This window comes from Coenobita brevimanus, chromosome 1 (genome assembly GCF_032717465.1).
Source record: "Coenobita brevimanus isolate Jiangsu-jjx chromosome 1, ASM3271746v2, whole genome shotgun sequence".
NCBI lineage: Eukaryota > Metazoa > Arthropoda > Malacostraca > Decapoda > Coenobitidae > Coenobita > Coenobita brevimanus.
In genome coordinates, this window is record NC_136954.1 from 60,871,383 (window position 1) to 60,889,961 (window position 18,579).

At 42.2% G+C, this 18,579-nt stretch overlaps 1 protein-coding gene across 2 annotated transcripts in view; it reads left to right on the forward strand.

Annotated features, from left to right (window-relative positions):
• The window catches only part of Cog2 (conserved oligomeric Golgi complex subunit 2), a 78,607-nt gene that overhangs the window by 40,018 nt on the left and 20,010 nt on the right, over positions 1–18,579 (forward strand). For both annotated transcript variants that reach the window (XM_080275649.1, XM_080276207.1), the window contains exons 6-8: positions 552–670; positions 4,006–4,126; positions 4,713–4,852. In XM_080275649.1, coding sequence (XP_080131775.1) covers positions 552–670; positions 4,006–4,126; positions 4,713–4,852 — 380 coding nt within the window. The remainder of the gene's footprint in view (positions 1–551; positions 671–4,005; positions 4,127–4,712; positions 4,853–18,579) is intronic.

An 18,579-nucleotide genomic window follows, 5' to 3' on the forward strand; every position in this document is an offset into this window, starting at 1 on the left:
ATACTGAAGTAAAAAAAAAAAAAAAAAAAAAAAACATTATTCACTCGCGAGGGGCAACACTTCCACACCCAGTCGGTGGCCTTGACCTCAGGGGTGGTGTGGAGAGAGAGATGGAGGAAGGGGAAAGAGAATGAATGAATGAATATCAATCATGGTACTGCAATAACGGGTCATCTGTCGCCGTATACAAAAAATGATAAATATCACTAAATATAACAAAACCAAAATAACAAATGAAAGCACAATTATAAACAACTTATAAAAGAATCAAAAGTACTCAGGGTGGCTCACATCTCCCGCCAGGAGAGAGAGAGAGAGAGAGAGATAACGGTATAGAAAACGTGGCAACACTGTACACAGGTGCGGGCCACACCATAGCCGCAAACGTGGACGAGTCCTACTATAGTTGTGTATTAAGATGACAATACACTATTTTAATTGTTACCTTTATGCTATTTGTGCACCGGGTAGTATATTATATTATCTTTTCAAATAAGAAGATATGGCATTTTAGCAAAGAAGTACAGTGATGTTAACAGTTTTAATGTCAGGTAATCAGTGACTCTGGGCTGCGTTGTGACCCCCGAGGCCTGCCTGGCATGTACACCAACACACTGGCAGCCATCAACACCATCTGTCAACCACTCCTCGCCGTCACCACAGGCTCGGGGTCAGTTTCCTCCATCAACACTCAACACTCAATGAAATCCTCACTGATATCTGTACATGTGTACATGTACTGTACTTACAGTCTTTTCTAACACATTAACTGCTACCGTCTGTTGATTCATACGTTTGCTCTTAATCTTTCCTTTACTTGGGGCATGCATGGGGGGGGGGGGAAGTAAAGGGTAAACTTTACTGTCATATAATCATCATCATCATCGACATCCAAACCTTGTTTCTCAATCTCGGATTGTGGGGAAAGATCAGGAGCTAAGTTTTCAGATTACCTTTGGGGCAGTGAATCACAGGAGAAAGAATGCTTAACTTGGGGTGCAGTCTTCTTCCTATTCTTACAAAAGGTATAAGGCATATTACTTGCAACACAAATTCAAGGAGTTGTAGCCACCACATCACCCTGCCAAAACAAAAGATTGGAGGGGTATCACTGCCAGGAATAAAGATTTGGCATTTAAGAATAGGAAACATATTATCATACTTTTTCAACAACTAGAGCCAGATTAGGGTTGTCTGTGCATCTTTAGCACTATAGCAGTGGGTCTTAACCATTTTTTCTTGTTTGCATCCCCAAGCACTCCTCCTCCAGTTTCCTGAAAGAACAGTACTCTTTTCATGGGTATCCACTAACAGACCCATCCTGGTTTTTAATTTTTCTTTATAACTGTGCATAATTGAGAACTAAATGGTTCATTACAGACAATGATTCATTCATTTATTTATTCATGAGATAATGCTTGCCCTGCAAAATCAGTTATTATGTTGCTTTTTTTATTTTCTGTTATGGCATTGACATTGATTCGCATGATGTGCTGACCATCCAACTGCTTTCTGCACATAGTTTTTATATGAAGCAGGCATAAGAATCCACTTGCACAAAGATAAGTGGTCGCAAATGGCACCTGCACAATGAGAGCCTTTCTTGCTTGTACAGGATATGTTTCCAGCTGAGAAGCCCAAAACTGCTCCAGATGGCTCTCAGTAAACTTTGGATTGCACAGTTGCTTCTCCAATCAGTGGGGTGACCTTTGATGTCACTATCATGATCAGTGTCTTGCAAATTTATCCAGAAAGGTGCCTGATCCAGTTATCATAGACTTGCAGCTCCACATGAAAAGCAGCCAGCAATTGAAGTTTGCAGTATCTGCAGATGGTCAGCAGTATTTGAAAGAATGCCAGGTTCCAAGGAAGCATCTGCCATGACCATTCCTTCAAGAGATGGAAAATTTACTAAATTTCCCTCTCCTACACATCTAATCAATTAAGCAAGTTTTCAAATGCACCCAGCTTCTCACATGCAGTTGCAGTAGTGAGTCCCCTTCCTTGCAGAATGCAATTGAGCTCATGTGAATAAATCAGGCAAATATGCAGGCATTTGAACAGACTCAAGGGCATCAGAATATTCAGCCAGGTATTGTCCCTGTCCATGGAGAAACTGCTGAAGTTCATCTTGCAATTCAAACACTTAAGATAGCACACAACCACACAACAGCTGCCTCACCTCTGTGTGCTACAAAAGCACAGTGTATTCATGACCTATTTCCTCACAAAACAACTAAAACAGTTGGCTGAAAGCACAATCACAAATCATGTTGACAATTTTCACATAAACATCCAAAATCCCTCAGGTTTGGAGGCAATGATCTTGCTGCAAGCATTTGCTGGTGAAAAAAACAGTGGGTGGTCTTCATGTCTGGAATTTCTTCTTGTATAGGTTTATATTCAAGGGGTGGTCGGGGTTTATTCACTTATTGCTCACATAATGCCAATCAGGAATGAATGAGGCTGGTCACTCTCATCTTAAATGTCAGCACCAACATGCCTAGCCCAGGGCTTCAAAGCTCCTCATGGGGCAACACAGGATTGGATGATGGATGGATGGATTAATATAGTGAACCCTGGATGGTTGCCCAGCATGGCTGGTGCCCCATCAGTACATATCAAGCCAATCATGTTGAAATGGAGTTGGTGTTTTGTGAAGAATTTCTTTATTGAACACATCTATAGCTTGTGTAATTCTCTTCAATGACTGATGGAAGAGAAAATTTCCTTCTACTTCTTTGTCCTGTACACACCAATTCTGAGGAATCCATGAGGCGAAACATCAAAACACACTAAGTCCCACATCGGTGTTTCTTTCTCCAATTTGTCATTGCTTAAGTGAAGACAAATGGGAACTGCAAGGCTTGGCAAATGAGTTTGGGAGAGTTTGTAAGAATCAGAATCTAAAGATGAATATAGGGAAGAGTAAAGTTATGGTCTTTGAGAGAAATGAAGTCACTGAATGTTCAGTGAATCTGGATGATGTGGAAATGGAAAATGCGATTGCATTTAAGTGCTGTACTTGGGCAGTGTGGTGAGTAAGGATGTAAGTTTGGAGGATGAAGTGCATGAAAGTGTATAACATAGAAGAAAGGTTGCTGGTTCTTTGGGGAAGTGAGCATGGAAGTAAAAATATCACTGCATGATAGTACAGTACAGTACAGTACAGTATTGTGATACCACCCCTAATGTATGGAAGTGAAGCTAGGACCTTGTTGGAATAACACAAGTCAAGAGTGAGAGCAGTGAAAATGAGTTAATTGAGAGGAGCATGTGGAGTTAATGGAAAGATAAATTGACAAATGAGGAAGTAAAGGAGCATTATGGTGTGGATGTGGATGTGACAGAAAGCATTACAAGAAATACCTTGAGGTGGTTTGACCATGTGGAGAGGACGGAGAGTGAGAGACTATAAGAAGAATCTATGTGAGTGAGGTGGAGGGAGGGGGAGACTGAGGATGAGATGGAGAAGTGGAGTGGAGAGGTGTATCAGAGAGGGGTGTGTGAGCTGGGGGGAGGGCAGTAAAATGGCAGGGGACAGGGTGACATGGAGGCGATTTGTTTGTGGCCACCCCTTACGAGATTAAGGCATCTGGCAACAGATATATAACGAATACAGTATTGTCCATTATATTAAAATGAGCTCTCAGAACAGAAAATTCATCATTATGGTCTGCTGCACTGCTGTGGTTATAAAAGATTAATCCAACCATCCATCATCTAATCCTACATTGCCCCATGAGGAGCGTAGGAGCCCGGGGCTAGGAAAGTTGGTCCTGGCATTTAAGATGAGAGTGACCAGCCTCACTCATCCCTGAGTGGCATTACGTGAGCAATAAACCCCAACCATCCCAACCTCATTTTATTCTATACTCCCCCAAAATGAACCACATTTGAGGACAGCATTCTCGTACCCCTAACAGACTTATCTTGCACCCTCTGTAGGCGCCCTGTTGCCTGCCATAATTTTGTAAACACCTACCATCTTTCTACTGCCATTAGGTGCGACACAGTGAAAGGATACAGTTTCCTGGAGGAGGCTGCCTGGCCAGAGATTGTGATGGCATTGGAGACCAACACTCAACATATCTTCAACCCAGGCAACCCAGCAACATTCCACCAGGTGAGAGGATGTGATAATCTTGACCCAGTCACTACAAGGGGTTTGATCTTAATCCTTATATTCCGGCAGTAACATGAGCAAAATTTAGACAAATCTAGTGTTCCAAAAAAAATTTTCCTACAAAATAGTACTGTAAATTTATTCTGCATTCTTCCACCTCTCACGCTGTCCTCCACGCCTTCTTTTGACCTCTTCTTCCTTCACAATCCTCCCCCCACCTCTCTCTCTCTCTCTCTCTCTCTCTCTCTCTCTCTCTCACTTTCCCTCTGTTTCCCACCTCCCCCTTACTCTTCATTATCTTCCATTATTCTTCTCTTTCATCCATTTCTTCCACAATTCCAGTCTCGCTTTTCCCCACATTTCAACTCTTCCTCTCATTACCACCTTCTTTTCGTGTTCTCTTCTTTTTTCCAGCTCTTTCTCCTCTTGTTTTTGTACTCTTCCTTTCTCCTTCTCAATTTCCTCCTCTCTCACTTGATTCTCCTCTTCTCTCTTCCAGCTCTTTTTCCCACGTCTTTTCCTCTTGTAGCTGTTCCTTTCTCTCCTCTCTGCTCCCCATGCCTCATTACCCTACCCTCGTCCACAGCGGTACCTAGAAACTCTAGAGTTCCTGGATTCATTTGAGAAGCTGCTTGGGACACAGGCTCGGGTGGAGGCGTTCAGGGACATGGAGCAGTACAAGGCATTCATACACCACTGGAACCTGCCTGTGTACTTTCAGATCAGGTGTGTCGAGGTGGTGGTTTAAGGTCTTTGTTATTGTTATTATCATCATTTTTGTTATCATCGTTGGCATTATCATTGTCATTATCACTGTGGTATACAGTAATCCCTCGATTACCGAATGTAATAGAGCCAATGGCAGTCCAGACATGGGCAAAATCCAGATACGGAGCAATATTCTCTCGTGTACCCATACCCTGCCAATACCCAACCTGCTACTTATACCCAACTTATACGTACAGTACCCCTCCTAATTTTGGCAGTGTTTTCTGATCTTTCTGCTGTATTTAGACGTCAAAACACACATGGGAATATCCAGGGTAGTGCTAGACATTAAGAAAACAATGCATAAATATCAGTAATCCACAAATATCGTACCTATAATATACAGTACCCCTCCTAATTTTGGCAGTGTTCTTCCGTCTTTCAGCAGTTAATGTTGAGAGGATGGGGGATGATAACTGGGCGCAGAGAGTGAGAAGTGTTAATGTTGGGGGTAGGGTAGTGACAGGTAGACTGAAAAAGACCTGGGACGAGGTCTTTGAATGTGACCTCAAGGTTACGGGACTGAATAGGGAAGCTGCCAGAGATCGAGCAGCATGGAGGGCCGCCATTAGGTGACCAAGGCTGACTCATGCAAGCATGTTGGAGCCTTCAAAAACGAAAACAAAAACGATGATGATGATGACAGGTACAGTATATATACATTATGTATGTGTGTGTGTGTGTGTGTGTGTGTGTGTGTATACTTATATATATATACAGTATACTGCCATGTTTCCCTGCAAAGTTCTCTATCTCATCTCATCATTTCCTGTCTGGCCTTCTTCTGCTATGCTTACAATCTCTTGGTGTCCAGTCAGTCAGCCTCTTGCTCCATCGGTTATCCCTTATTCTTGCTATATGGCCTCCCCACCTCCATTTCTGTTCTTTTATAACTTCTATAATATCTTTGACTTTAGTCTGCTCTCTCACCCAAGTTGATCTTTTCCTGTCTCTCAAAGATATTCCCAACATTGACCTTTCCATTGCTCTCTGAGAACGGATTAATTTATTTTCCATTGATTTTGTCAGTTTCCAGGTCTTACAACTTTATGTCATAGCTGGAATTATACATTTGTTATATACTTTTCGTTTCATACAAACTGGCAAGCTACTTTTCATAATGTCTCTATGTTTACCAAAAGCTTTCTATCCAATTGTAATGCGTCTTTTTATTTTGCTATCATGATCTCTCATTAATTTTAGTATTTGTCCCAAGTAGTTGTACTCCTCAACTTCTTCAAGAATTTGCTTATTCTGATGACGCTCTTTGGTGTTTGTGGATTATACCTTACTTTAGTTTTACTTTGGTTCATCTTCAGTCCTACTTTCAGACTTTCTGTGTTCAGGTCATTTAACATTTCTTGCAATGCCTCCACTGTTTCTGAGATTAGGACAGTGTCATCTGCAAATCTTAAATGGTTTAACTTTTCTCCATCTGTGTTCACTCCTTTGTTTTCCCAGTCTTGTTTTCTGAAAATACTTTCTAGGCATGCTGTAAATAATTTTGGTGAAATTGTATCTCCCGGACGCATGCCCTTCTCAGTCCTAATTTTTTCCGAGTCCTTATGTAATTTAACCGTAGCAGTTCCCTCTTTGTATGTGTTTTCGAGCAGTTTTACAATGTTCTCATTCACTCCTTGTTCTCACAATGAATTTATAATTGCTATGCGCTCCACTGAATCAAAAGCCTTTTCATAATCAACAAAACCTAAGCACAGTGGTTTCTTATAGTCTGTTGTTTTCTCAATTAGTTGATTCATTGTATGTAGATGATCAGTGGTCAAATACCCGCTTCGGAATCCTGCGTGTTCACGAGAATGGTTTTGCTCCAAAGTTGTTATTCTGTTTGTAAGGACTTTAGTGAAGAGTTTGTATCTTTCTATCTATCTATCATCCAATCCTACATTGCCTCATGAGGAGCGTAGGAGCCCGGGGCTAGGCAGTTGGTCCTGACATTTAAGATGAGAGTGACCAGCCTCACTCATCCCTGAGTGGCATTACATGAGCAATCAAGCCCAACCATCCCTTGGATATAAACCTTCACTGGCCCAATCCAATTGGAGTGTAATAATTACCCACTAAACCACCAGGTGCCAAAATTTGATTATATGGTTACCACCCAGCATAGTAAATGGTTTCCTGGTGTACAGGAAACTATTTGGCTTGTCACTCAGTGTAGAGTCACCCACAGGCAGAAGGAAGAGAAAAGAATGAAGGAAAGAAAGACAGAAGAGGGAGTGTAAAGTTGCCCATAGGCAGAAGGACAAGGAAAGAATGAACGAAAGGAAGACAGAAGAGGATGGAAGGAAAGAGGGATGGAGGAGAGGAAAGGGCAGACACCCGAGAGCAGCACTACATCGATTGAGTGGATGGTGAGGCCTCCCACCTACCACAATGAAGAATTTGTAAATGACTGATAATAAGCTAATGGGTCAATAGTTACTAAGATCTTTTGAGTCACCTTTTTTGTAGAGTAAAATAACTATTGCATTACACCATGTTTTGGGAATTTTCTTCTGTTTTATACAGTGGGTAAATAAGTGAGCAAGCTTATTTTGTACTTCTGCTCCTGCGTCCAACAGTAAATCTGTTACTATTCCATATTGTCCTGGAGCCTTCCCTCTTTTCATATTTTAAGACAAATATTTACTTTGTCTGGTGTTACCTCTGGTATATCACTTGTGTCAACCAAAAAGTTAGCTATTGGTACTGCTGTCTTTGATGCTTACAGTTCTTTGTAAAATTTTTCAACTGTTGTCACCATCTTATCTCTGCGTTTAATGATTTCACCGTTTTTTTCTTTCAGTGATATCATTTGTTGTTTTCCTAGTGCCATTTTACTTCGGACCTGTTTTAGACTTTTTCCATTTTTGATGGTTTCTTTGATCTGATCCATGTTTCTCTTTCTTTTTTCATCTCTTTGTCTTTTGTTGATAAGCTTATTTAATTCTGCTCGTACTATGTCATCTTTCTTTGTTTTTACTTTCATTTCCTTTCGTTTTTTCATATATACTGTATACAGTATAGTAATCCCTGTACTATCCAGACGCCCACTATCCAGACTCCCCATTTACCGGACATTTTGGGCCCGGGCCTTTGGAACCTCAAAATGGCCAAAAAACTTAAAAAACAATAAATAAATAAATAATTAAAAATCCAACATTTTTTTCAATCACACTTTGAAATTGGCACGCAGTGCCGAACAGCTGTGTTTTCACTCGCTGCATGCTTCCCCCATCCCTCCTCAGTTACCACCTAACTACCGTCCTGACTAGACACTCATTCAGTAGATGCTGCACATGCTTGTTTTTTTGTGAATAAACAGTGAATAAATTGCAATACTTCACCACTAGACCACATGGGAATTTACAGTGTTGTGCAGTGTTAAGAAATTAGAATTCAGAGTGCTAACTGGCGTGGTGCAATCAAGAACAATATGTGAAGTGTTAAACAATTATAACTCATAGTGCAAAGGATTAAGTGCATCACAACATTGGATTTGGATTACTGTACATGCTTCAAGAGCAATTTTCACCACTGCCAGAACCTTAGAGGAGGTGGGTTAACCTTTGTAACAAACGGCCATGGACGTGTTGCAAGTACCGTGTACACTGCTAAAAATTTTCCATACTTCTAATTCCTCATTCTCTGGTTCCATTTCATTTATTTCATACTTTCTGTCCCTTGCCTGTGTGAATAGGGTCTTAAATAGGTGCTATGCATGTCTGCTAGAGAGTTATGTAGGTGGTTTTCTGAGTTAGGCTGGGTTAGGGTCAATAAGTACCAATCCAGGAGGCAGGGGCCTACTATCCGGATGGACCCACTTTCCGGACATGCCTTTGGCTCTGTACATCAGATAGTGGAGGGATGCACAGAAATGACAATGATTAGGTGGATGTGCAGTGCATCCCTGTGTGCAAGGTCTGGGGGGGCTGGGTTTATGATGGAAGAGTTGAGAGGCAGGATGGGACTGGAGTGTATTGGTGTTGTGATGAGGAGAGGTAGATTGAGATGGTTTGGGCATGTGGAGAGGATGGGAGATGATAATTGGGTGCAGAAGGTGAGAAGTGTTAATATTGGGGGTGGGGTTTTGAAGGGTAGACCGAGAAAGACATGGGACGAGGTCATTAAGTGCGACCTCAAGGTTAAGGGACTGAATAGGGAGGCTGGAATAGATCATGCAGCATGGAGAGCTGCCATTAAGTGACCAAGGCTGACGCACGCAAGCATGTTGCAGCGTTCAAAAACGAAAACGAATATTATATCTATCTATCTATCTATACACACACACACACACACACACACACACACCAAGAGTAAGAGGGAAAGAAAACAGGAAAAAGGAGTGGTTTAATAGAAGGTGTATGATAGCAAAAAAAGAGAGAGATAAGGCGTGGAACAATTGGAGAAAGAGAGGTAACAACAGAACAAAGGAAGAATATAAAAGAATTAGAAATAAATACACAAGAATACTTAGAGAAGAAGAAAGGAGTTTTGAAAAAGGTATAATAGACAAATGCAAGGATGAACCCAAACTGTTTTATAGATTTGTTAATGGCAAACTGAAACAAAAGGAAGGAATCACCAAACTGAAAGTAAAAGGAGAGGTCTATAAAGATGCAGCAATGCAAGCTCAATCAGTAGAGAGGTGGCCTGCCGTTCTAATGGACCCAGGTTCAAATCCCCGCTGTGGCAGGGAACAGTTTAAGGATTTGAATTTCATTAAATCAAGCTTTACTGATCTACCAGAAGACCCGCCGTCATGTTGTAAAAATACCCCTGCTAATACCAATACACCAGTCCTGTATGAGACAGCCCTAGCATGTATTCAATATGGACGGTGGGTGTTAGCGCCGAAGTGGTGACATGTAGAGGTGTATGGTATGTAGGAGAACTGCTGGGCCTTGATAGCAGGCTGTGAAGCCTATGCCCAGAGTCGGACACATTAAAAAAAAAAAAAAAAAAAAAAAAAAAAAATCGGTTTTCACTAATGAAAAAAGAGTTTGTGGAAGGGGAGGGAATGATTAGAAATGTACCAGTGATAAAAGATATAAAAGTGGAGGTACAGGAAGTGTATAAATTACTGGAAACTCAAGATGTAAGGAAAGCCCCAGGACCTGATGGAATAGAATTTCTAATTGGGTACTGAAGGAATGCAGAGAACAACTGGCGGATAAAATTCACAGTTTAATCGTGTGTTCTCTGGAAGAGGGGAAAGTGCCACAAGAATGGAAGAGGGCAAATGTGGTACCAATTTATAAGGGAGGAAACAGGGAAGAACCCCTGAATTATAGACCAGTGTCTCTAACCAGCATGGTCACAAAATTGTGCGAGAGAATCTTGAAAGACAGATGGATAAAATATCTAGAAGAGATGAATATTTTGACTGAATGTCAGTTTGGATTCAGAAGTGGAAGGTCATGTGTTTCTAACCTGTTGGGCTTTTACTCAAGAGCGATTGACGTGGTACAGGAGAGAGATGGTTGGGTGGATTGTGTATACTTAGACTTAGAGAAGGCCTTTGACAAGGTACCTCATAAGAGACTAATATGGAAACTAGAATATATAGGAGGACTGAAGGTGAAACTTCTGGAATGGATGAGAGACTTTTTGAGAGACAGACAAATGAGGACAGTAATAAAGGATAGGATGTCTGGATGGAGGGAAGTAACAAGTGGAGTCCCTCAAGGCTCGGTGTTGGCACCAGTAATGTTCTTGATTTACGTAAATGATATGGTGGATGGAGTGAACAGTTATCCAAGTCTGTTTGCTGATGATGTAAAGATCTTGAGGAAGGTAGAGGTTGAGGAGGATTGTAAAATGCTGCAGGAGGATCTGGATAGGATACATGATTGGAGCCGAACGTGGGAAATGAAATTTAATGTAAAGAAATGTAAAATATTGGAAATGGGTAGAAGTACCAGGAGGCCATCACTGAATTATTTGTTGGGTAATGAATTAATCACAAAAATGAGAGAAGAGAAAGATTTGGGAGTGCTGGTCCAAGACAGTTTGTCACCAGAAAAGCACATTAACAAGATAGTTGGAGAGACTTATAAACTCTTGACTAACATAAGAGTAGCATTTCCTTATATGGATGAGGAGATGATGAAAAAATTGATAGTGGCCATGATCCGCCCCAGGTTAGAATATGCAGCGGTAGTGTGGTCTCCACACAAAAAGATATAAACAAGATTGAGAGAATACAAAGAACAGCAACCAAGATGGTCCCCAGTCTGGCAGACCTGTCATACAGAGAGAGGTTGGAAAAGCTGGATTAGCCTTCCTTAGAGGAAAGGAGAAAGAGGGGAGACATGATTGCAGTGTTCAGGACCATGGTGGGAGTAGATAAAATTGATAAAGAAGATCTGTTTGTATGGGATAAGAGAGCAACAAGAGGACATGGAATGAAATTGAAAAAGTCAAGCTGCTTGAAGGATATCAAGAAATATAGCTTTCCTTACAGAAGTATAGACTTATGGAATAGCCTGGACAATGAGATCGTCCAGTCTAAAAACTTAAACGAGTTTAAAGCTAAATTTGACTTATTGAGAAACAGCGACGGAAACCCACGAGCATAGCACAGTCTGTGTATATCACAATTAGGTATATTAGGTAAATACATAAGTATTTGGAACGACTTAGACGAAATGGTGGTGCACGAGAAAAACATTCATGTGTGTAAAGGTAGACTTGATAAATGTGGATATGGAGACAGGACAACATGAGCATTGCTCAATTCCTGTATACTACAAATAGGTAAATACAGACACACACACACATTAGCCGGGGTACCTGGCGTTGCCCAGGCCAAAAAGGCGAACACTCTGATTCTATTTGTTGTAGTTCAAGCTTTCTTTCTACTCCAGAAAGACCATGTACATGTTATGCTACTGAAGAGGGATTATAAGAGGGCAAGAAACTTTCTATTTCAGCTTTTGCAGACTAATGCACAGTATTTCTGCACACTTGCTTACTATTACCAGTCACCTCAAATGACCTCAGAGGTCAACTTGACATAGCCTGTGTCTGAACTGGAGGTCATGTGAGTCCCCATGCCAAAAATTGTGTTGCTTTTGTTCGAGTATGTATTACATGTGACCTCAAATGACCTGTAACCAGTGATCTCAAATGACCTCAGAGGTCAACCTCACATAACCTGTGTCCAAATTGGGGGTCTTGTGAGTCTCCATTCCAAAAATTGGGCTCCAGGGGTACCCAGCGTTGCCTGGGCCGAAAAGGCGAACACTGTACCAGTGACCTCAGATGACCCAGATCTGAATGTTAACCCTCCCTAAAACCATCCATGGGTCACCCTGATTCAGAATATATATGGGTCTGGGGGTCTCTGGCCCTTGGTTTGGGCCCTTTTATATACTCTATGGTATATAGATTTTATATTATACTTTTTTCCTGAAAATTTTGTAATATTAGGACACTATTTGCTAAACAGTTGCACATAATAACCCTGTAAATTGATACATATAAACTAAACCACATTCTTTATGAGCCAGTGTGGCCAAAAACAGTTTTGAGAAATATTTTTCCATATTCATGACAGGGCATTACAGATTATCTCTAAGCCATAATTTATGGGTTCATATTGTCATGCAATGTGGGACAGTTACAAGATGAAGCACTGTACAGGCCTGGACATAGAAGGACAGTGTCTGATGGCAGATCAAGGGTAAAAAATGAGATGAAGGTCTGAGCTGGGAGGTTTGACCAGAATGCTGGAGATTATGCAGCCTGGAAGCAGCCATAGGTGAACAAGTATAGAAGTACTGTACTATAGTTGTAGCACACAACTCTGAGGTTGTCATTATTGTACCCTGGCAACCTACCATTCAAAAGTTTTTTTTTTTTTTTTTTTTTTTTTTTTTTTTTTTTTAATGCGAGGAAGAAACCCAAAGGCTACGAGCCCACAAAACAGTTCCCTCTAAGAAAAAAAACAAAAACAATATAAAAGAGAGCCAAATTCAAGATCTGTTCATTTCAAGATGCCTGGACACACTGCGTTTGAAAGACTGGAGATCATAGGAAGTAGGAAATACAGACAGAGGGAGACAGTTCCAGAGTAGGTCTGTTGCATAAATGAAGTAACGGTTAACTCTTGCCTTAGAGAGTTGGACAGAAAAAGGATGAGAGTTTATTTGCTAGATGGATGCTATGCACCCGTCGTAGAGGTGGAGGAATGCAAGCAGACAGGTCAGAGGAGCAGTGACCATGGAAGTAGTGATAGAAAAGAGATAAGGAGGCAACAGTGCGACGATGAGACAGAGGTTGAAGGGAGCCAGTAAGAGGAGCAGAGTTAATGAGATGAAATGCCTTTGACTCCACCCTATTGAGAAGAGCTGTATGTGGGGAGCCTCCCCACGCATGAGAGTTGTACTCCATACAGGGACGAATAAATCCCGTGTATAAAGTCAACAACTGTGCAGGGGTAAAGAAGGTATGAGTCTGCTTAGCACACCTAATCTCTTGGAAGCAGATTTTACCACAGATGTAATATGATCTTTCCAAGATAAATCCTGAGTGAATGAAACCCCAAGCATGTTCAAGGATGATGCTGGATTGAGCTGGATATTAGTAACTTTTAATGGGTACTCCTGTGGAAGTTTCTGTTGGGTTGATAGGTGTAAAAGCTGAGTCTTAGATGCATTAAAAACAATAAGATTATTTTTATCCCAGTCAGAGATACAAGCCAGGTCAGACATTAGGAGTGCCATAGCCTCATCCCTTGTTTGTTGAAGTAACTGCTGGGATGGACGTTGCAGGAACCGAATGGAAAGGTGAAGGGTGGAATCATCAGCATACGAGTGGATAGGGTTAGATGTACAGCTTAGAAGAGCATTGATGAATAAATAGAAGAGAGTTGGTGATAGGACAGAGCCCTGAGGAACACCACTATTAATAGATCTAAGAGAAAAACAATGGCCATCTACTACAGCAGCTATAGTACAACCAGAAAGGAAGCTGTAGATGAAGGCACAGATGGAAGGATAGAAACATAACAGGGCAGTTTGGAAATTAAGATTTGTGTCAGACTCGATCGAAAGCCTTTGAGATGTCAAGTGCAATGGCAAAGCTTTCGCCAAAGTCCCAAAAGGAGGATGCCCAAGAGTCTGAATGGTAGGTGAGAAGATCGCCAGTTGAGCGTCCCTGACGGAACCTATACTGACGATCAGAAAGAAGGTTGTGATGGGAAAGATGCTTTAAAATTTTTCTGTTAAGAATAGACTCAAAAACTTTTGAGACACAGGATGTTAAAGCAGTTGGATGATACTTAGAGGGTTGGGAATGGTCACCCTTCTTTGCGACAGGCTGAATGAGAGCAAACTTCCAGCAAGAAGGAAAGGTACAAGTTGAAAGACAAAGGCGAAAGTGTTTACCTAGGCAGGGTGTAAGCACAGAAGCACAGTTCTTGAGGACAACAGGAGGGACTCCATCAGGCCCATATGCCTTGTTAGTACTGAGACCAGTGATGGCAGAAAATACATCAGCTGAAGAAATTATAATGTCAGCCTTGAGGAAGTCAGAGGGGGGAAGTGATGGAGGAACAGCACCGGAATCGTCTAAGGTGGAATTGAAAGAGAAGGTCTGAGTGAAGAGATCTGCTTTATCAGTAGAAGAAATAGCTACAGAGCCATCAGAATAGAAAAGAGGAGGGAAGGATGATGAGGTAAAGTTGTTAGAAAGGTTTTTGGAAGGTGCCCAAAGGAACAGGAAGAATTTGAGTGGGAGAGTTGAGAGCATTTAGTGCGGATGAAATTATTTTTAGCAGAGCAAAGAACAGACTTAGCATGATTCCGGGCAGAAACATAAAAAAGATGTGATTCAGGGGTGGGTTGGTGCTGGTACCTTTTATAGGCCCTCTCCTTGTTGTGGACAGCATTAGAACAAGCGTGATTAAACCAAGGCTTTCTTGCATTAGTCAAAGGATATGAGAAAGGAATGTATGCATCCATGCCTGAGAGAATAACCTCTGTAATGCGCAAGGCACACCCTGATGGCTCCCGGCCATGGAAGCAATAATCATTCCAGGGAAAATCAAAGAAGTACTGCCTGAGGGCCTCCCAATCTGCAGCTCCAAAGTGCCACAGTCGCCGTTTCTTTGGAGGGTCCACAGGCTGTACCGGAGCGATAGGACAGGTTAAGGTAATGAGGTTGTGATCGGCGGAGCCCAACGGAGAGAAAAAATTAACAGTGTAAGCAGAAGGATTAGTTGTAAGGAAGAGGTCATGTATGTTGGAGCTCTCTCCAAGGTGGTCAGGGATATGGGTAGGGTGCTGTACAAGCAGCTCTAGGTCATTAAGGATAGACAAGATGTAGGCTTGTTCACCAGGTGGATCAGCGAAAGGAGAGGAGAGCCAAAGGTGGTGGTGAACATTGAAATCTCCTAGAATGGAGACTTCAGAGAAAGGAGAAATGGATAGAATGTGTTCCATCGTAGAAGTAAGATAGTCGAAGAATTTTTGATAGTCAGTAGAATTGGGGGATAAGTAAACAGCACAGATATATTTAGTCAGAGAATGACAGGAAAGCCGAAGCCAAAGAGTAGAGAATTCAGAAGAATCGAGTTCAGGAACACGAGAGCAAGATAAGTCATTGCATACATATACACAACAGCCACCTTTGGCTTTGAAATGAGTATAGAGAAAGTAGCAGGATACAGAAAAGGGTTTGCTGTGAGTTGCTTCAGACAGCTGAGTCTCGGTTAGAAAGAGAAGGTGAGGTTAAGAAGAGGAGAGTTGATGTTCAACAGAGAGAAAGTTAGAGGAAAGGACTCAAATGTTGCAGAAACGAAGAAAAAGTGAGTCAGACAGTGGTTCCAGGCAACTCATAGAGTCGTCACCGGGAGAGGGGCAGACGGTGGGGGCATTTGTGGTCCCCCTTCTACCCCGGGGACTCCGAGGCAAGGTCTAAATGCGCCATTTTTGTTTTAATTTAGAAAAGAAAGTGTAGTGCGTACTGTGCATGTAGTTTGGTGTAGACAGTTAGAGAAACTTGTATTAGAGAGCATGCTGGTCTACTCTCTGTGTTACTGAAACACTGGAAAAGTTCAGCAAAGGGGGATGGTCAGGAACTAACCCCGAGGGCTGATGAAACGGGAGCTCCAGCTCTCCCAGTCATCAGCTTTCCACCCACCTTGGGAGTACTGCCCTGCTCGACTGGTGCTACAGTCTACTCATTGCAAAAAAAGTTCTTCTGATTTTGTATCATAATATCTATCTATAGCCCGATGCCCTAATCCCGCAAAGGGTGGCCGCAGACAAAACGCCTCCAAGTCGCTCTGTCACCCACCATTTGACTACCCTCCCCCCAACTCACCCCCCCCTCCCTCATATACCTCTCAACTCCATCCCTCCACCTCATCCTTGGTCTACCCCTTCCTCCCTCCACCTCACCTACAGACACCCTCTTAGTCAGTCTTTCATTCTCCATTCTCTCCATATGTCCAAACCACCTCAGTGTATTTCTCCTAATCTTCTCAACCACATCCACATCCACCCCACAACATTCCTTCACTTCTTCATTCATCAACCTGTCCCTCCATGTCACTCCACATGCTCCTCTCAAGTAACTCATTTCCATTGCTCTCACTCTTGACTTGTTCTCCTCTTGCAGGGTCCATGCCTCGCTTCCATACGTCAGGGTAAGGATCACAATACTATCATGCAGTGACTTCTTAACTTCCATACTCACCTCCCTATTCCTCATCACTGCTTTCAGTGAACCAACAACCTTCCTTCCCTGCTGTACCCTTTCACACACTTCATCCCCCAAAGTTCCATCCCTACTCATCACACTACCCAAGTACTTGAATGCACTCACAGTCTCCATATCCTCACCATCCAACCTCACTGTACATTCTGTGACTTCATTCCTCTCAAACACCATAACTTTATTTTTATTTACATTAACTTTCAGCTTCCTCCTCCTACACACTGCCCCAAATTCATTCACCAAACCTTGCAACTCCCATTCATCTTCACTCAACAATACTGTATCATCAGCAAACAGCAACACCGGAATCTTCCAAATCTCACCCTCATTCATCAGAGCCACCCCCACATCCACTGCCCTACCTTGCACCTCCTTTACAACCCCATCCATGTATATATTAAACAGCCATGAAGACATCACACAACCCTGTTTCAGTCCCACATTGAGATCAAAGAACTCACTCAGCTCGCCATCCACTCGCACCGTAGCCCTAGCTCCTTCGTACATACTCTTCACTGCACTCAACAATTTCTCCTCCACTCCATATATTCTTAATACCTTCCACATACCTTGCCTATCTATTCTGTCATAAGCTTTCTCCAAGTCCATGAAGGCAGCATACACTTTCTTTCCCTTCTCTAGATACTTCTCCACTAAACATCTTAGAACAAACATCTGATCTACACACCCTTTTCCCTTCCTAAATCCCCCTTGTTCTTCTCCAACTAGCTCCTCTGTCATATGCATAACCCTATCAATGAGTATTCTGCTATATATTTTACCAGTCACACTAAGAAGGCAAATACCCCTATGGTTACCACATACTTCTCTCTCCCCCTTTCCTTTGTATAATAGAACAATTATACCTGATTTCCAGTCCCGTGGAACCCTTCTCTCTTCCCAAGCCAATCTACACAACTTCCATATCCACTCCACAACAATCTCACCCCCATACCTCAGCATTTCACCACACACTCCATCAATTCCTGGGGCCTTTCACAACTTGATCTTCTTTATTGCTTCCACTACTTCTGCCCTACTGATCTCTTCCTCCCTCCTCTCATCTCTTCTTCTCCCAGCCATTCCCCAACCACTTATACTCGCACTGCTCTCACTCACTACATTCAACAAATCTCAAAGTGTTCCTTCCATTTCCTCAATTTCTCTCTCTTCTCCACCAACAATCTATTATTCCTATCTTTCACTCCCCTACTATTTCCCCTTTCACACTGCCTTACATTCTTTACCTCCTTCCAAACCAATTTCTTACTCTCCCTCTATTTCACACTCAGATTCCTCCCAAGCTCTTCATCCATTTTCTTCTTACACCCCTTCACCAGTCTCTTCACCTCCCTTCTCCTGCTAACGTATACCTCTCTCTTCTCTCTCTCATCTTCTCCCCTACATCTACTTGCTAACCACTTTCTATATGCCTTCTTCTTTTGTTCTACAGCTCGTTTCACCTCATCATTCCACCATGCTGTCCCTTGCACACCCTTGCATCTCCTCCTCACTCCACAAACCACCTCACACGCTGCGCCTATCTCTTCCGTGAATATCTTACATACATCTTCCACCCCTTCCATCTGCTCTAGCTCATACCTTCCCAATCTTTCTTCCACTATGCTCTTATACTCTGCCATTCTCTCACTATCTTGCAAATTCTCCACTCTTCTCACAGGAGCTGTTTCCTCCTGTCTTCCCCTTCGTCTCCTCAGTCATTTCCTTTGCAGCTTTACTTAGTGATGGTCCGAGACTCCATTCCCCCACCCTCTCCAAACTCTTGCATCCAACACTCGTCTTCTCATTTGCTCATCCACACACACATAGTCTATCATTGCCTTTCGTTCAACAAGTTCACCATCCATCCTTCTCATTACTCTCCATGTATACCGGTGGATCATCTTATGCCAAAAGTAGGTGTTGGCTATGGCCAACCCCTTACCAGCACAGATGTC